The 20,668-nt window shown below is 41.3% G+C and overlaps 1 protein-coding gene across 2 annotated transcripts; it reads right to left on the minus strand.

Moving 5' to 3' along the window:
• Positions 1-1,682: 1,682 nt before the first annotated feature.
• On the minus strand, positions 1,683-17,769 carry sdf4 (stromal cell derived factor 4). Of its 2 annotated transcripts, none has more exons than XM_079238699.1 (7): positions 17,433-17,541; positions 16,588-16,904; positions 8,675-8,811; positions 7,699-7,812; positions 7,420-7,578; positions 3,214-3,389; positions 1,683-2,710 (listed from the first exon to the last, which is right to left on the minus strand). In XM_079238699.1, exons 2-7 carry the CDS (start codon positions 16,896-16,898, stop codon positions 2,534-2,536), a joined length of 1,074 nt encoding a protein of 357 aa, XP_079094825.1. In that variant the 5' UTR covers positions 16,899-16,904; positions 17,433-17,541; the 3' UTR covers positions 1,683-2,533. The 2 variants fall into 2 exon arrangements, with proteins under 2 accessions (XP_079094825.1, XP_079094824.1); XM_079238698.1 differs by lacking the exon at positions 17,433-17,541 and adding an exon at positions 17,565-17,769 and having other exon boundaries at positions 1,684-2,710.
• Between the last annotated feature and the right edge of the window lie 2,899 nt (positions 17,770-20,668).

A 20,668-nucleotide genomic window follows, 5' to 3' on the forward strand; every position in this document is an offset into this window, starting at 1 on the left:
CCCATACATACACAAGCACCCCCCATCCTCGACTATCTTGGGCCCGGGCCCCTCTGCCAGGCACCAGGGCACGGACCCGCCCCCACTGCAGCGGCAGGTCCAGGTCAGCCCAACCCCCCCCACGGCAGGGCCGACCCCCCACCCCCGAGAAGCAGGGGACAGCCCCGGGCACCGTTGCTATGACATTGACCAGGCCACGCCCACACGGAATTCTTGTGTGTTGCTATGTTGCTAGGTGGGTAACAAATGGCAGTTGAGCTTGATCAGTGGTGTAGTGGTCCCTCAAAAAGTGGGTACACTCTAAATTTTTTGCCCTTGTTTTAAACCCCCCCCAAAAAAAAAAATAAAAAAAATACTGCCACACAAACTAGTGAGAGGCAGGCTCATAGGCTTATATACATATATCTTCATGTCTATGTTCAGGCTAAAGTTAACTCAGCTGATGGCTAATTGAACCTTAGCTGAGCTGCTGCGCGATGTAGGTACATGTGTAGAGATGTTTGTAATTGTAAAAACATCATCTCAGGGGGTTTAGAAGTTTAAAAACTGGTATACTCAGTGCCATCTGAAAAAGAAGTGGGTATACTCTGTATACTTTGGACTATACCACTGAGTTTGAGAGACATCTCGCCATCCAATCGTTTCAATGGGCTGGTTAAAATGATTGGATGATTTTTCTGTCCTGTCTGTTGCCTGAATTATATTATTTTGTTGAAAATTTAATTGTCTTCAATTGGTGTGTGAAGGGAATTTTTAGTGATATCGTGAAAAATGCATCTGGAAAACATCTACTTGAAGTGATGGTATTGCAGCTGCTCTACACCTGTTTTTCATTTTTTGGCTTGCATCTTTGCAAGAAGAATGATGGTCTGGATGCCGTGATGTGCTTAACAAATTAGCCAAGCAGAGCTTTATGGATAAAAGGCTTATCTTTAGACTCAGGTCTTATATTTTCCATGTTTTTTGGTGAATTAGCATATTAATACTGGAGCTGACAGAGAGGACTAAAGAAAGGAGAGTAGACGAATGAATGAATGAATTTATTCATTTAACAGGGACATGAACAGCAATCTCTTGATTCCAGAAGGGAAGCAAGCTGATGTATTTTGGTCTTTAACATTCAGAGCTTTATAGATCAGCAACAGAACTTTAAAGTCAGACAGGCAGTGTAAAGACCTGAGAACTAGACTGATGTGGTCCACTTTCTAGGTCTTAGTGAGGACCAGCCCCAATAACCACATTGCCTCCAACTCATCCCTCCAGAAGTCCAGGAGGCATCCTAACCAGATGCCTGAGCAACTTCATGTGGCTCCTAGAGGAGCAGCAGCTCTACTCTGAACCCTCCCGGATGACTGAACTTCTCATCCACTATCTAAAGGAAAGCTAAAGGAAAAATAATTTGAGCTGCTGGCTTTTGCAATGTTGTTTTTTCGGCCACTGCTCACAGCTGGTGGACATAGGTGAAAGGTAGAAACGTAAATCGAGAGCAGCGTCGCTAACATATAAACATTCCAAACACGGATTTTCTTAAGTAGAAGTAACCAGAGTGAGAAAATATTTATATAGTAGTACTTACAGACGCTTCTCTCTTCTGTCCTGTATTAGTGCGTGTATACTATGTATATGTGCTTGCAGGTGTGAGTTATTACCACAATCAAACAAACGCGCTTCAGTTGATAAAAATGTTTATTTTCTTGTATATTTTTATCACAGTTTAAAAAGTCACGTTCTGTGATCATAACTCTTATTTTACAAATCAGATCGGGACACCAGAACCAGCAGCAGGATCCAAAAACAGTCCACAGGTTACTGAGAAGTCAAGAACCCAACACATGCATTAGAAGAGCGTTTTAACCGGCGGGTAGCTGTCGCCAGGGTGCTCCAAGAGTTCAGACTAAACCAGCCTGTTTCAGTCACATGAATTTAAAAAAAAAAAAAAAAAAAAAAAAAAAAACAGGCACAAGACTGTTTGCAGGGAAGAGTAAAGATGTAGTAATATTTTGAAGTAATATTTATATTTTTTCCTGCACAGTCAAAACCCTGTTTCTGAGATAAGGACAGTAATTTATTTACTGGCTATAATGGAAAACAGCCGAACACACTGAATTAAATCTTTTAATCTGTTTTGCATTTCAGCAGCTTTCTATTGCTCAGATTTTCTTGCTTACAGAGGTGGAGTTACGTGACAAATGTGAATATTTACAACGTCTACAGACACCCAGGTTAAACTGGTCCTGCAAGGAGACCACATCCACGTTAAAACTCCTCATATACACACATTTCACAACAAAAAAAAGATGTTTGGGGATGTTGCAGCGCTTCAAAATGTTCTAATTGAAACAGTCCAGTGGCACACGGAAGGCAGACTGTGTTAGCTGTAATGGTCCAGGGTTCAAAGAGGTGAGTCTAATAACTGAAAGACGCTGTCAATGTTTTTAATCAGGGTCACAAGGTCTCATCACTTAGTGGCTATGGCCCACCCAGGCTTGTTCCTGAAGCAGATGTTGGATGGGGTGGGGAAAGAAGGGGCTTTTTAAAACTCCTCATGGACGTTTCTGGCGTAATCCATGAGCTTGCTGCCTGTGAAGTATTCACTGTACCTAAGAATCTCTTCCAGCTCCAAGTGATGATTCTGGTTCTCGTCAGCAACAGCGATCATCTGCTTGGCTTCGTTCAGAGCGTTGTGCTCATTCATCGGGTCCATGTACTCCTGCGGGATGGATCGGAGAAAGACAGGAAAGGGTTGGAACAGACTCACGTGTTTACAGAAAGCTTGATGAATTAAAATAAATAAATCAGATGCAATCTGTTGGTTTCCTCAGAAGTGTTATTTAACTAGTCTATTATTTGGACTCATGTGGATCATATAATGGTTTGAAATGGACTGCATCTCCCAAAGTATGCCAAATGATACTGGGGTATGGATGCAACTCTAAGTTTCCAACCCTTATCCTTTAACTTCTGTAGATATATTTATTCTACTAAAAAAAAAGTTATTCTGTGGTTTAAAAAGTATTGTTTATCAATCATATAGCTGTTAAAGGTTAAATGTCAATTTTTTTTGTATCCATTTAGTATATTTGAACACTAAAACTAGTGTTTTTTGGTGTCTTTTGGCTTTTTGAGCACTATTTGTGTCGTTGCAGTATTTTACCTAAAACACTGCAATTAAAACAGGAAATCAAACTGGAGAGTTGTATATGTGTTAATCACCTCAAGCTCCTCCATGGTGACGATACCATCATGGTTTTCATCAATGACATCCTCAAACTCCTTCTTCCGCTCTCGGACCCAGTCGTCATCGATGTCCTGAGCTTGCTGGTTCTCCACAGTTCCCACAGGTAGAGAGATGAACTCTGACAGAGTCAGTTTCTTATCTCCGTCCTGGTCTGCAGAAAAAGCAGAATGAACCCTTGATTTAACCTCTGCAACCTCTCATATACATACATACGAACATCTGTACATACATACTTATGTCCATACACATGCATATTCCTAAACATACATATGTATACACATAAATACTTCCTTATACACAACATTACAGACATAAATCTGCATACATGCATATGTACATTCATATTTGCATGCATATGTAAAAGTGCACACACACTTAAGTGTGTGTATGTATACATTTACATAAATCTACATCCATATGTGCATACATATTGCCATAAATTCATATGTACATACATATATATGTACCTACATACAAATATTCATACATATGTACATCATTGCTGTCCGATGAAAAGCGTGTATCTCCAAAATTACTTTTTTTACAGCATGAAAAATTGTTTCTCACAAACTAACCAACACAGTAAACCCATTTTTGTGTAAATAATATAGATATTTTTAGGGCATGGAATGAAACCCTGTTTGCAAATGTATTAGTGACAAGTTTAAATACTTTTAAAATGGACTAACATGCTTTGTCTGTGACAGATAGTGGACGTACATGGTTTTTGGAAAAAAAAAAATAATAATTTTTTTGTCTTCTAACAACGTCTGATTATATGCAAGCCTGCAGTCTCTTTTTAGGTCACACTAATAATAGCAGGCTGTTGAACAGTAAACTTTAAGTAAAACATAATACGCAAATCTAAGGCTTTTCTTTTGTTGGTTTATATTGAAATGAAACTCCTACATTTAATACTGACATGCACACGTTTGACTTGGTTATTCTATTGTTATTTTTACGGTTTAGTCCGAAGGTAGCTGGGTGAGTTGTTGAGTTATTTATTATGAATCATCACGTAACATTACTTTAACTGCTTGATAAAAAAAAAAAAAGTATACTTCCTTTTTTGTGGTGGATAGCTGGGGAAGCTTTTTCTGACACTGGTTAATAAAGTGTCAGTTGATGGGGAAGACTGTGAAGATGCCATATATAATAGAACGTCAAAAACTTCACAAGTGGACATACGTGGTTTTCATCAGACAGCAATGACACACTTATGTACATGTATACATTATACATACATATACAAACAAAATTACATGCCTATTCATATGTAAAAATACGTCATTATTAAAAACAAATATGTATGCATACATACACACATACGCATGTACAAATGAATACATACAAATGTTTATACACAAATGCATACACATACATATATACATATGTACAGACAGACGTAACTCCTCCCTGAGCCGTCACCTTATCGTGGTGGAGGGGTTTGTGTGTCCTGAAGATCCTAGCAGCTATGTTGTTGGGGGATTTATGCCCCTAGTAGGGTCACCCATGGCAAACAGGTGTCTAGGGGAGGGACCAGACTAAGTGCAGCTCAAAGACCCCTATGATTACAACGACAATGGGCGGAAATGTTCCCTTGCCCAGACACGGGTCACCTGGGCCCCCCTTTATAGCCAGGCCTGGGGGTGGGGCATGAAAGCGGCTGGTGGCCGGGCCTTTGCCCGCAGGGCACGGTTGGGCACAGCCCGAAAGGGTTACATGGGCCCCACCTCCCGTGGGCTCACCATCTGTGGGAGGAGTGTGGTGGAAAATACTCTGGTCTTGAGAAGTTGTAATACATCTAAAACAGGAGCCGTAGGGGTCGGGTGCAGTGTGAGCTGGGCGGCAGCTAGAGGCGGGGACCCTGGCGGTCCGATCCCCGGCTGCAGAAGCTGGCTCTAGGGACGTGGAACGTCACCTCTCTGGTGGGGAAGGAGCCTGAGCTTGTGTGCACGGTTGAGCAGTTTCGGCTAGATATAGTTGGACTCACCTCGACGCATGGCTTGGGCTCTGGAACCAGTACCCTCGAGAGGGGCTGGACCTTCTTCCACTCTGGAGTTGCTCATGGTGAGAGGTGCCGGGCAGGTGTGGGCATTCTCATCAGCCCCCGGCTTGGTGCCTTTGCATTGGGGTTTACCCCGGAGGATGAAAGGGTAGCTTCCCTCCACCTTCAGGTGGGGGAACGGGTTCTGACTGTTGTCTGTGCTTATGCACCAAACAGCAGTTTAGAGACCCTTTCTGGAGTCCTTGGAGGGAGTGCTGGAGGGTGCTCCTTCTGGGGACTCCATTTTTCTGCTGGGGGACTTCAATGCTCACATGGACAATGACAGTGAGACCTGGAGGGGAGTGATTGCAAAGCATGGTCCTCCCCCTCTGAACCCAAACGGTGTTTTGTTATTAGACTTCAGTGCTCGTCATTGATTGTCCATCACGAACACCATGTTTAAACATAAGAGAGGCCATATGTACGCCTGGCATCAGGACCCCCTGGGCCTCAGTTCGATTATCGATTTTGTAATCATATCGGGGGTGGAGCTGACAACTGATCACCACCTGGTGGTGGGGAGAGGAAGCCAGTCAGATCTGGCAGGCCCAAACGTGTTGTGAGGGTCAGCTGGGAATGTCTGCCGGAGTCCCCCATTAGAGCGAGGATCAACTCCCACAGCCATGGGACATTCAACCATGTCCCAAATGAGGCGGGGGACATTGAGTACAAATGGGCTGTGTTCCGTGCCTCTATTGTTGAGGCGGCCAGCCGGAGCTGTGGCGTTGGTGCCTGTCGTGGCGGTAATCCCAGGACTCGTTGGTGGACACCAGCAGTGAGGGATGCCGTCAAGCTGAAGAAGGAGTCCTATCGGGCCTTCTTGGCCTGTGGGACTCTGGAGGCAGCTGATGGGTCCCGACCGGTGAAGCGACATGCGGCTTTGGCTGTCAACAAGGGAAAAACTCAGAAGTGGGAAGTAGGTCCACCATCCGACGTCTCAAGAGGGGGAAGCAGTGCTCAATCGGTACAGTGTACAGTGGAGGTGGGGAGCTGCTGACCTCAACTCGGGACGTTGTGGGTCAGTAGAGGGAATACTTTGAAGACCTCCTCAATCCTACCAACACGTCTTCCAGTGAGGAAGCAGAGCTGGTGGACTCAGAGGTGGACTCGGCAAGGCCCGGGGATGGAAAAGATCAGCTCAGAGTTCCTTAAGGATCTGGATGCTGTGGGGCTGTCCTGGCATGCCTCTGCAGCATTGCGTGGACATTGGGGACAGTGCCTCTGGACGGGCAGACTGGGGTGGTGGTCCCCGTTTTTAAGGAGGACCGGAGGGTGTGTTCCAATTACAGGGGAATCACACTCCTCGGGGTCTTGTTCACGAGTGAGGGAAGGATGGAGCGTGAGATCGACAGACAGATCGGTGCGGCGTCTGCAGTAATACGGACTCTACGCCGACCTGTTGTGGTGAAGAAGGAGCTGAGCCAGAGGGCGAAGCTCTCGATTTACCAGTCGATCTACGATCCTACCTTCACTTATGGTCATGAGCTGTGGGTCATGACGGACAGAATGAGATCTCATATACAGGTGGCTTTCCTCTGCAGGGTGGCCAGGCTCTCCCTTAGAGATAGGGTGAGGAGCACAGTCATCTGGGAGGAGATCAGAGTAGAGCCGCTGCTCCTCCGCATCGAGAGGAACCAGTTGAGGTGACTCGGGCATCTGGTCAGGATGCCTCCTGGACCTCCCTGGTGAGGTGTTCCAGGCACGTCCCTCTGGGAGGAGACCCCGGGGAAGACCCAGGACACGCTGGAGGGATTATATCTCTCGGCTGGCCTGGGAACGCCTTTGGACCCCCCCGGGGAGAGGGAAGTCTGGGCTTCCCTGCTTAGGCTGCTGACCCCACGACCTGACCCCCGGATAAGCGGCAGAAGATGGATGGATAGATCAGACAGACTTATTTGTACAAACATACATCTGTACATACACACATTACAAACATACATACATATAACTGTACCTACATACATATGTACACACATGCATACATATGTACGTACATACATCCGTTCATACACACATACGTACACACATACATGGCTCACATGCTGCCAAGTGGGACTTCAGTCATCTGTTAGCCACAACAGTAACATACTGCAAGTTTACACTGAGATCCACACAAATGGGAGAATAAATGTACCTAAGTCTCTGACTATTTCCTTGACCATGTATTTGAGCATTCCTCTGCTGTGCTCAGGATGGAGGAAGGACAGGAACTCCTCCTCATTTAGCAGCTGGTCCGCTGGAGGGTTATCAGCCTGAAACCAGCGGTCCTTCAAGCTTTCCAACACTTCCTGAGCTGCAGGGATGAACGGAGAGAAGACGAACGTTAACCACTGACGTATTCTCAGCTTTAACATCTACCTACAACAATTACTGAGATGCAAATAAAGAAAAAAAGCGAATATTTGTGTCTTACTCTCTTCATCCAGTTTCAGATCTTCGTTGTTCTTTATTCTCTCTGCAATCTCTTTCTCATCGAAACCTTTACTGGCCAGAAATTTGACTCTGTATTCGTCCCACGTCACATGTCCTGCAGGAAGATTTTTTCGTTAGATACTGTAACTTTTGATCCCAACAACAGCATAATGTGAGTAATAATGAATCATTTCTGGGGTCAGCATACAGTGTTCGAAAAGCGTTGATGCAGCTCTCTTTCATGCGATCATGTGACCTGGAGCCCTTCGCTTTACAGCCCTCTCTATAAACTGATGGCTCTGTCTTGTTCTACTCTTTCCTCCTCTTCCAACCAAAGTTAGTCATGGCTGAACAAAGTCAGAAGGGGAAAACGGTGTCTGAGGAGGCCAGAAATGGAAAGCAGGAAAGGGATCGCTCCAGAGGAAAGAGACGAGCCCACCTGTTGGTTGGAGTCTGATGAAACAACAGTGTGGATGTAAAAACCACACTCTGCTTGCCTGTGTTACCAAACTGCTAAGTTAGCTCTTTGTCTGTTGTGCAAATATAGCAAATCGTGATTAACATTTTCACATCTTTCAGCCGGCGTTTATTCAGAACAACGGCAGTAAATGTCTGATGAGTTGCAGGATATGTCTGGGTCTTTATTTTGCTGTTTATTAGAAGCTAAATGTGGCTAGTTGAACCTAATCAGCTGCAGAGCAAAGCTTTAAATTTTTAGTAAGTTGGGCCAGTTTGCAGCAATAAATACATTTCCTAACATGCATGTAAATATCAAACTAGTAACAGAACGATAAGCAATTGGCCTGGTTTGGTTTTATGGTTTTCAGTACAACTGTGTTGTCCCATAAGCTAACAGCTAATGCTAATGCTTTCATAACTAAGTGAAACACAGATGGGGACGGTTTAACTTTGTGACTGTCATGTCACCTGTGGGAAGTTACAGGTTTAGCGCCCCTAGAGGCGAGGTCGTCTCTCACCGTCTCCGTCAGGATCAACAGCACGAAAACTGTTTTTGTTCTCCTTCATGGCCTCCTGAAAGTGCTCCTCTGTTTTCTCCATGATCCAGCGCTGCATCTCTTTCGCGCTCACACTCCGGTCCTTGTTAAAGTCGACTCTGTCACAGGACAAGTGAGAGAAATAGCTCCAGTTATTAACAATAACACAATTACTTGCCTTTAATACCAAAGAAAAACAAACTAACTTCTTAACGTACTCCAGAAAACAAAAATTCTGAAAGCTTGTTGAGTATAATTGGCTCCAAAAGAACAAATATCACCAGCAGACAGTAGACAGAAATTAAACAGACAATTATTGGACACCTGCCAGTTAAAAATATCATCAGGCTGACATTTCAGACTGGAGCTGCCATTGCTAGCAAGATCTCGGGGTCTTGTTCAGTAGTGAGGGAAGGATGGAGTGCGAGATCGACAGACGGATCGGTGCGGCGTCTGCAGTAATGCGGACTCTGTGCCGGTCTGTCATGGTGAAGAAGGAGCTGAGCCAGAAGGCGAAGCTCTCGATTTACCAGTCGATCTACGTTCCTACCCTCACCTATGGTCATGAGCTGTGGGTCGTGACCGAAAGAACGAGATCTCGTATACAGGCGGCTGAAATGGGTTTCCTCCGCAGGGTGGCCGGGCTCTCCCTTAGAGATAGGGTGAGGAGCTCGGTCATCCGGGAGGAGATCAGAGTAGAGCCGCTGCTCCTCCGCATCGAGAGGAACCAGGTGAGGTGGCTCGGGCATCTGGTCAGGATGCCTCCTGGACCTCCCTGGTGAGGTGTTCCAGGCACGTCCCTCTGGGAGGAGACCCCTGGGAAGACCCAGGACACGCTGGAGGGATTATATCTCTCGGCTGGCCTGGGAACGACTTGGGATCCCCCCCGCAGAGTTGGCAAATGTGGCTGGGGAGAGGGAAGTCTGGGTTTCCCTGCTTAGGATGCTGCCCCCGCAACCCGACCCCGGATAAGCGGCGGAGAATGGATGGATGGATGGATGATAGAGGTAGGAAAATTGAATTAAAAAAAAATCATTAGTCGGGATTTTATGCTTCACAATTTTTAAACAAATTTTTTTTTTCCGAATAAACAAAAATAATGCATTACAAAATTTTTGTCATTTTTATTGTTTTTATTGATCTTTTTACTCGTCTTCTTGGGCATCATAGCAGCAGAATGATGGTCTGGCTAGTGTGTTGTTTTTTCCTAACTGAACTCAAGAAAAATGATGAGCAAAATAAAGTTTTATACATTTTTTTTTTAATCTACAAAAATCAGCAATATTGAAGAATTGTGAGAATCGCAATTTAAATCAAATCCAGTGTTTTAGAGGAAATTTCAAGCCATCAAGATAAATACAGTGTAATGGGATTAAGCTAAAACATTGCGTTGAGTCAGACCGGACTTCGGCTGCTAGCATTGACTGAACTTCTCTTAACATGCAAGATGTGATTAATAATGACATGAAAATGTGCCGTTGTGTACAAATATGCTGCGTTTTCTTGTAATGCAGCCACAATGCTCTCTGTTTAGAAATATTATTTATCTCTGCTTTCCACACAAAGCAACATGACAAAGCAGAGTTCGCTGTAAAGGTTTGCAAAGTCACACTCTTCTCACATCTTGTGTGCAAATCTGATCTTAAGAAACATCCGGTTTGCAACAGCTCGATGCAAAGTTAATTTTTGCACAAGGCGTCTAAAGTCTAAATGTCCGCCCAGTTGCGGCAATACAGACACAAATCCGGCCCACCTCTCTGGGAACTGGCTTTTTTTCTTTTTTTTTTTTTTTTAATTTAAATTTAGACATGTTTGAATATTTTTCTTTTTTTTTAATATATTTACAATTACGAAACAGTTATTTTTATAGCCTGAACCCGTGTTTTTTTTTTTTTTTTTTTTTTTTTTAACATGTGACCAAATACAAATGAGGCTGTTTCTCTGGAATCACATGACCGCCACATTTAGCGATTTGAGTCTCTGAAAATGTCGCCAGAAATGCAGGAGGTGTTCCATGTGATCCGAGGCGATGTCTAAGATCGCTGTGGAGACGTTGTCTGCAGCAGGATTAAACTATACCAGAGTCCTGCAGCTGTTTCCCTGCTGCAACACACCTGACTCAAATGTAACTGATGTCATCTCTGCACAAGTCTGATGTGTGTCAGATGTGTTGCAGCAGTGGAACTCCTAACATCTGCAGGACTGCTGCCTTCCTGGACTGGACTTGCCCACCCCTGGTATACATAGTATGTTTCGTTTTTGTCCGCTGCAGATGTTTCCTTGATGTTTCACAGAGTTGAAGTAAGTTCTCTGAGGATCTTAGGTCCGTAAGGTCATGTGACCAAGGAGGCTGGAAACTGACAGAGCTTCCTCGCTAGTTGCTCCAGGACTTCGTCAGTGCGCTGCAGACTCTGTTTACAGCTACTTATACCCAATGATTCTCTGCCTTTTCTGCTTATTTTTTTTTTATTCTCATCTCACTCTTTTTAGTTTTTCTGTACAAGACTTTGTGATTCTCTGTCTCGAAATGTGATCGATGAACAAAGTTTTACTTCCTAATTACAGAACATTAAACACAACATGTCTAGTTGCCGTTCTCAGGGTTGAACTTACGTAAAGTCTAAAGATTAGTTACAGAGTAAGGCTGCAACAATTTGTCCACAACGTCAACAATGAAAATTCATCAATGCATTGTGCTATAAACGCCTGTAACAGCTTTTCAGACAGTATAAGAATTCTAAACACCGAGCAAACGATGCAAAGCACCACAGGAAGTCCTGGGGGCAGTATTGTCATTTTGTGTGTCCTGCAGCGTCTTTGTTTAAACAATGAAGAAGAAACTGATGGTGGCGTGACCTATTTCCAAAGTTTGAGGATATTTCATGCTAAACAAAGTGTCAAACAGGTGAAATGGGTCGTCTGCCATGCAGAGTTGGCGTACCACGGCAGCACGACAGTCACGCATGAGCATCTGAAACAAAACCACCCTGGAGTCATGGTTTCCAGCGTTCCTGATGGCAAAGTTAGCATTAGCGAGAAGCGATGTGCTGTTGTTACCTCTGCCAAAGAACTTCTGTTTTTACCACCGTTTATCTGTTTGTGTTCAAGATAACTCAAAAAGTTATGGATAGATTTTCATGAAATTTTCAGGAGTTGTTGGAAATGTGAAAAGGAAGAAGTGATTTAATTTAGGTGGTGATCTGGATCATCGTTTGGATTCAGGAATGTTTGAAAGGATTCTTGCCCTTGTTTACCTACAAAACAGGCTTTTTCAAGATGTAAATAATCATTTCAATGCAGTTCTATGAAGATTATGATGTTTAAATATTTTATTTATCTTGTTTTCCTTTTGAGGCCAATTCTGTCCAGCTTGGATATGACACTGAGGCTAAGTTTGAATGGTTTAAAATAAATTAGTATTAAGCTGTTGAACTTAAATTTAATATTCAACTGGTTCAGGAGTCATTCTTTTAACTTACTAAAGGACATTATGTTGGGACTGACAGGGAATCAGGGGGACGTTCATATGATGCAAATGAAGAGAGAGCCAGTAAAAAAAGAGCTGCGTCAACTGGAAGAAAAGATAGTGGGCGGGACAGAAATAATTGTGACTAATCAAAAAAACATTTACAGATTAATCGACTATTAAAATAATTGTTAGTTGCAGCCCTATTATCGAGAGTCCACCATGACTCCTCTTTGACTGAATGAAGAAGTTTGTTGAGCAGCTACAGCTAGGTGAAAGTGTCTCTGTTCTGAACTTCTCTCTCATAATGTCTCTGTTTCGGTTCTTTAAATAAAAGATTTTGGCCTCAAGGCCTTTTATTAATTCAAAGTTTGCTTGATAAACCGGTCAAGTCCGACCTGTTGCCCGATGTGCGCCTACATTACATAATCTCATCCAAGCCAATCTCTTGGCTAGGGCTGGGTACCGAACTTTGGTTCTTTTATTACACCGACCGAAAAACTTCAATACTAAACAGTATCAAAATATGATGTGTCTGTCGGTGCCAAGTTTCGGTGCCTTTAAGGGTTAATAACAGGAACGAGAGCTGACAATGCTGCCGATGATTGGCTGTAATGCCACATGTGGTTCGGGCACATAGAGACAATACCGTGTGGTTACGCCCACAACAAGGTTCACGTGTATTTGTGTTGCTAACTATAGCGCGTGTGTTATCAAAGCAGGGAAAAAATGCCTCCCAGGTCAAAAGTGTGGCTCCATTTTAGCAAGATTGATGCCAACAGTGCGCGGTGCAATATTTGCCAAAAACAAATAGTTGCTAAGGCTGGTAACACGACGAATTTGATGAAGCATTTGAATGTGCACGGAATCAATTTAAGGGCAGAAAGTTGCTCCGTGTTTGACTGCAAGAAGAGTGGACCGCATGCGTCGTCCTCACATCATTCAAGTCCGCCTGAGGACGTTGAAGAGACTGGGGGGCCTCCAAAACTTGCACCACCGGACCCCGTTTTACCCGAGCGGACCGACGACGGCGCTGTGTCTGGGATTTCAACAGGTAAGTTAACGTTTAGCAAAATTGGGCCAACGTTATGTTTGTTTACTTACGTTAACGTTACTGCAACTAAAAAGATGCACCGAGATGACTAAAATGTTACTTTATCACGTTCTGGATATATTGTTGTGTAGCTTTATTTTATGGCTATTGAGCTAGAAAGCTAACAAATGAACGACAGTGACTGATATTAGCATCTTTATAAGAGGTTATCTGTTAGGTCGGTCGATTGGTTGAAGAGTACATCTTATTTTAGGTGTGTTGTTTATTTTCTCCTCACAGAAACTGCTGATCCAGTTCACCATGGTGGGAGGAAGACAAGGCCAGCCAATGTGAATCCTTTCACACTGGCTGAAAAAGGAAAACTGTCCAAAGAAAAACAAGATGAGTGCCACAGGGCAGTTACAAACTTTATTGTTAAAGGTTTGCTGCCTTTTTCCACAGTGGAGGCTCCATGGTGGAGGTAAGTAAGCCTCAAAAGCTATTGTTGATTAGTTATCTCTCAGCTACAGCTTAGATAATGTTTTTTTTGTTTTTTTTTTTACTTTTATAGTAAGCAGTAATAATAATACAACCATACGATCATTGATGTTTTGTGTTCCAATTTCAATTTAGGGAGATGATAAGGGCCCTAAACCCCAGATATCAGTCCCCCAGCAGAGACACTGTCAAATACACTCATACCTGCATGGTATGCAGTAGAGAAGGGAAATGTCAAGACAGAATTGCAAGACGTCAGGGATGTAGCTGTGACTGCAGATGGCTGGACCAGTGTGGCACAGGACCACTACCTGACTGTTTCAGTCCACTACGTGAGAGAGGGTGCCATGAAGGAGAAAATCCTGCATACCAGGGCAGTCTACACATCACAGACAGGAGCTGTAATAGCTGAGGAAATAGGGGATATTCTTGATGAATTTAATATCAAGGAAAAAGTTGTTGCCATTACTGTAGACAATGCAGCTAATATGGATGTAGCAGTAAAAAAAAATGAGCATTCGAAAAATTGGCTGCTTTGCTCATACTCTAAACATTGCTGCTCAAAAATTGTACACTATACCAGCAGTCTCCAGGTGGGCAGGAAGGATCAGAGCTATGGTGGTGTGGTTAAAGAGGTGTAGCTTGGCTAAACCTGTCCTAAAAGAGAAGCAGCATCTTCTCGGTAAGTCTGGAAATGGAAACAGACTAAAGTTGGAGCAAAATTCCATGGCTAAATCAGTTATTGAACTACTACTACTACTACACAAAGACAACCTATTTGACAACCAAACACATGCTCTCTCTAGGTCTTCCACAACATGCTGTCATTCTGGATGTGAAGAACAGGTGGAACAGCTTGTTTCTGATGGTGGAGCGATTTCTGGAGCAGTTCCCTGCTATCCAGGCAGCTTCCATGGACCCTCGTTTAAAAAAACCAATGGAGAAGGACAGGTATTGTAGATAAGGAAGTACATTGATATTACCTTATTCCATTTTCAATGTAAGCTAAAGTGCTCAAAAGGCTGTAGCTACAAAAAACAATGTGTACTTTTTTCAGACTGGAGAGACTTTCTGATGACGATTACAGAAAAGCAGAACAGTTTGTCAAAGTTATGAAGGTCCTCTATACGTCAACCATCTGCATCTCTGCTGAAAGGAGTCCAACTCTGGGCCAGATTCTACCCATCTTGGGGAAGCTCCAGCAGCACTTTACAGTCACTGATGAGGACTCTTCCTTTACACGGTCCATAAAGGAGAAGATCTGGGAAGACCTCTCAAAACGATACCGAGTGTGTAACAAAATTCTGATTTCTCTGTTGTTTTCATTAAATATACTCAAACAGACATAACTACTATAGCATGTTTTTGCTGTGCAGGATGAGAGCATCAAGCAGTTCTTAGAGGAGGGCACAGCCTTAGACCCGAGATTCAAGTCTAAAGTGGCCGATGGAGTGTGGACCAGATTGGAGGAGGAGCTCATGAGCAGAACCTCACAACAGGTGTTTATTGTTGTTGGTTGTATTCCTTTCCTCTTCCATTGTAGTATATCAGTGTATATGACTCATATAATCTATTGAATACAGAATGAGGGTGTAAAGACCAGGGTCCAGGCCCAGAACTTGAAACAGAACCTTGAAGACACCATTGCTGGTGACCATGTTAATGATGACTCCTCTGATGAAGACTGTACAGCTGCAGTAGCAACAGTGGTAATATAGCATGAATGTGTGTATGTATGTGTATGTGTGTATATATATATATATATATATATACACATACATAATGTTATATATATAATTCCCCCATTTATTATTTTAAGGAAATTGACTGACACCAAGGCTGATTGTCTTTTGCTTCTCTTTTTTTTCCTTTTTTTTTTTTGTTTCCAGAAGAAGCCAAAGCTCTCTGCCCTTGAGGAGCTATTTGCTGACGAGGACATGGCAGTTGAAAGGAGACAAGAGGATACTCTAACCACTGCACAGACAATTCAGAGAGAAATACAGCATTACAGGGATCTGCCATCCACCCTAACCTCAGTGAATCCAGTAACCTGGTGGTGGAATGTGAGGGATACTTTGCCAATATTATCAAACTTGGCAACTAGGTATCTTTGTGTGCAAGCATCATCCACACCCTCAGAGCGTACATTCTCTACTGCTGGGGACACCATCAGCCTGGAGCGTGCATGTCTCCTACCTGAGAAAGCAGACATGTTAATTTTCCTGAAAAAGAATTGCTAAGTAAAGCCTCACTAAAATTTGAGGGTGTTTAGTCTGCAGCAATGAGCACCAGATGCTGCTTTGTAACTTGTTTGCAACTGTTCTTTTGCACAAAAAATTTGCATTTAAATTGATGTTGGAAAACTGATTTTTGAGTGTGAGAAAGCCAAAGCTGAAAAATAAAACTCAGAATTTATTGATAATGTGTAATTTTATTTTTGTTAAGTATCGAAAAAAGTATCGTTGATGAACCGGTATTGAAGTGAAGGTATCAGTACCGGTACCAGTATCGAAAAATTTTGAATGATACCCAGCCCTACTCTTGGCCGGATTATCCAATGGGTATTATGGGCACAGGCCCAGGGGCCCATGCATACTTAGGCCCCATGTGGGGGCCACATAGGGCAAACACCAGCAGTTCGGACATGAAACTAAATGTTTATAAAAGCCAGATAGTTACACCACAGTGTCCAATGTGTTGCTATTGGTACCACTGGCTGAGAGATGTTAGAAATGTTGTTTCACAGTGTATCATTCACAATTTTCACAATGTTGCGGTGGGGATGGGGGGCCCTGGAACATTCTGGGCCCAGGGTCCTGTACACTTTTAATCCGGCCCTTTATCCAGGAACTCCTGACAGACAGTCAAAAGGGAAAAATGAAGAAAAGCACATCTTACTTGGTGAAAATATCAATCAGCTTCTTTCTGTTCCTCCTGGGCTCTGAATCCTCATCGAACTCCTCCATCTCCTTCCCAAGAAAAACCTCCTGATGGAAGTCCTTGTTGAGGTGTCCGTCTCTCTCCATCTTTACCCCGTTCAGATGGTCAGGAGGAAGAATCTCATTGTCATCCTTAGAGGCTGCGGCCTTGTCCTTGGAGGATGACATGTTGGCTGGACGTGCGTTGACGTCCGCGGCGTGGAGCATGACGTAAACAAGCATGGAGACAGCCAGGAGGTTTCTACGCCACAGTTTCCTCCAAACAGCCATATTCACCTTTGGAAACATAAATATAAAAATAAATACTTATATGCACGAGACAGCTTTTATGAGAAAAGTCAGCGATGGCAGAAATACGACACTTATGCTGCATGTGATGTGACGTTCATGTACGGTCGGAGTTTTCCCTACTACATCACGCCCACTTAAAAAAAATCTGTTCCCTTAATCTTAACACATTAAACATCCAAAACTATACCATCATAATGAACATATATCAACATTAGCTAGAAAACTAACTTCAAACAACTAGATTAATTAGCTTAATGTTTAATAAAGCGTAATTTTCAGTTTGATAAGAATGAGCCTGAACGCTTCCCGTACTTCACCTGAACTTTGGACGACCCGTGTTTATGTGGCATATTTTATACATTTTTAGGCAAATAAAATAAATAATAATAAAATAAAACAATAAAGGCAGGCGCGTTCACGGATCCTACGTAGGTCTCGATTTATTTTAACAGCATTTATCTTGGTTACGTCGCCGGTAGAGATGACCTGTTGGTCTAAAATGAGGTGACTTACTGGTGTCAGTGGTGTCGGAGACTAAACAAAGTCCTAAATGCGACTAAAGATTAAACCAAAAGCGAAATCAAACGACTCCAGCAGGAGATTGCTGGTTGCAAACGGTGTAAGGACCAGTTAGCTAACCCCGACCTGCAGTGGTTCTCAGTCAGGCAAGCTGTCAGACTCCAGTTCCTGTACACGTGGCTCCACAACAACACCCCCTCTTTAACAAGAGAGACGATCTTTTCTAAAACAAGCCAGGAAAAACGCAAAAGAGCCGCGGAATACGTGCCAATGCCCCAGTTGCTGCTGATTCAGTCAGACTGGGAGCTGAACTGGTTGGTTAGCCGCTAACGCTGCGCCGATCAGCTTTAAAGCTAACTGTATTTACTATTACAACTTCCGGTCAACACATTCAAAGTAAAACACCGGCTGAAGGATTTGCGTCAACTGGTCGCAATTAAAAGCTCCAACCAGTGTTAAAAAAGAAGGAAATTTCACATTTTAAATTGTTCAGAATTGTTCTGATAAAGTAAGTTTTTTTCCTACAAAAAAAAAAAAAAGAAAGAAAGAAAAAAACCCACCACCGGCTGGAGGTCATCCCATGCGGTTGGTTCATGTGATGTTGATTCATTGCAGAAGTTGGTCAACTATGTGTTTTGCTTCTTATTTCTGCCAAATAAAAAAAAAAAGATAAAATATTTTATAACTATAAGATTTAAAAAAATAATCATGAGACTGAAAGTCCTAGTTTCATGAGATTCAAATTCATTTGCACAAAAATAAATTATTGTGAGGTAAAAAAAAAAAAGTTTTTAGATTAAAAGTCATAATTGTTAAAAGAAAACAACAATGTATTTTTTATAATTTAATTGTATTCAAATTATTTTAAAATGCATAATAATGAGATTCAAAGTCATTTTAAAACAAAAAGAAATTATACTGAGATAAAAAATTGTTTTTAGATTTAAAGTAATCATTTAAAAAAATGTAATAATTTATTTTTGTACTCAAATTATTTTAAAATGCATAATTCTGAGATTCAGAGTTGTTTCAATACAAAATTAATTATTATGAGGTAAAAAAAAAAGTTTTTAAAATTAAAAGTCAAAATTGTTAAAACATGTTTAAAATAATAAATAATATTGGGATTCAAAATTCTTTTAATACAAAAATTATGATGAGATTAAAAAATATTGTTTAAGATTAAAAATCACAAATCTGAGAAAAACAATAATTATGATGAGGTAGCCTAATAAAAACAATAAATACAGAACTCTCTTCATCTCATAAAATGCTAACTATACAAGTTTACCGAATTATCACTCAAGCATATTATTGTTTTGCCTTATCATCTTAAACAGACAGGTTAAACTGTTGGAAAATAGGAGTGAACAGTGAGTATACCAGATAAAGTTTTCTTTTTCTGACAATTCTTTTTTTTTTATTTTTATTTTTTTTTAAACAAAATTAAGTTATAGTTTTCAAATGAAATTGAAAAAGTTAAATTAAAAGAAAGATGGTGGTCCAATGGTTTCATAGTAGCTGAAACATTCCTAAGTGAAATTGAACTTTTGTTTTACCAAGCAAAACATTAAGAAATATCCACTTGTACTTGTAGGACAGACAATAATAATAATAATAATAATAATAATAATAATAATAATAATAATAATAATAATAATAATAATAATAATATCGGACTAAGTGGTTAGGATAATGAATGAATGAATGAATAATAATAATAATAATAATAATAATAATAATAATAATAATAATAATAATAATAATAATAATAATAATTTTTAAATATTTCTACTAACTGTTTAAATCAACTCTTCAAACTCAGGTGAGACATATTGCGAACAAATCAAACTTCTTTTGACAGACATCCGCAAAATCTTATGAAGCAAACCTGAAATCATGTTTTTTCTCTCTCTCTCTCTCTCTCTCTCTCTATTATGGCAACACTCGCCTTTATTCTGAAGGTAAAACCAATAAGCTTCCGGTTTTGTTCTTGTAGCTTGACGCATTTTGTCTGCAGCTTCCTGCTACGTATTCACCCAGCTGTGGCAGAAAACACGGGAAGTGGGGTGTCACCAGGTATTGCTGGGCTGTTTGTACTTCAGCCTGAAGCCTCTGGGTGGCGCTGTGTTAAAACGTAACAGACAAATAAAGCAATCAGCAGGCTTAAAAACACAAGTTGAAAAGAAAAGGAGCGTGTTTTTTCCATCAGCAACATGAGGGCTGAATTCCATCCTGACATCTTAGTTTAGTGTTAGAATTAAAAAGAAAAAAAATAATCTACAATTCTGTTCATATCATAAAGTTTACACCAAAAACTGTACAAATATCAGCCTCCATACAGCTGTGCTCATATTTATTCATCCCCTTTCATTAAAGAAGGGAAAAAAAACAGCTGCCTGTAAAATAAGCTGAAATGGACTAAAGTAGTAATAAATAAAAATTTTATGAAAATCATTACATTTTCTAATTCTGTTTCAATAGAAATATAAATATTTTAAAGAAAACAAATCAGATAATTTATTACATATTACATCAGTCATAAAGTAATATTTAGTTGAACAATCCTTTATTGTTTCCGTTCCAGTCAGGTGTTTTCTGTTCCTCTCAGTCAGACTTCTGCACCTGTTGACAGGTATTTTGTCCCACTGTTCAACAGGAAAGTGCTCTAATTTGTCCAGGACACATTTGTTTGTTTGTTTTTTTCTTTCTTCAACTCAATTAAATGAAAAAACAGTGTCTTATATTACTAAATTATATTTTTGCACATTTTTAGTTATTGTTCCTTTTTTAAGTCTCCAGTTATTTGAGTGACTGTTGTAAATTCAGCCTTTTCTTTAATGAAAGGGGATGAATACGTATATGGATAATCATCTATTTACTAATTTATTAACATACACACACAGGTAAACACACATAGATGTGGATATGTCAGAACTCTGCAACACAAATGAGTTCAACAGTGTCTTTATCTCAAGTTTGGATCTAAAAACAGGAGTTTGGTTAAGTTTTCTAGTCAAAATCAAAGAAACAAAACTTAATTCAATCAACTCACACACACACACACACACACACACACACACACACACACACACACACACACACACACACACACCGTCTGCCTGCCAATAAGCCTCTTCATCTCCTGCATTTCATCTGGAGATAAAGCAGAGCTGAAAAAGGTTGTGGGGTTGGCAAGGGGGAGGGAGGGAGGGAGGGAGAGGGGAGAT

Source organism: Telmatherina bonti (assembly GCF_933228915.1).
Source record: "Telmatherina bonti genome assembly, chromosome: 4".
Classification (NCBI taxonomy): Eukaryota; Metazoa; Chordata; class Actinopteri; order Atheriniformes; family Telmatherinidae; genus Telmatherina; species Telmatherina bonti.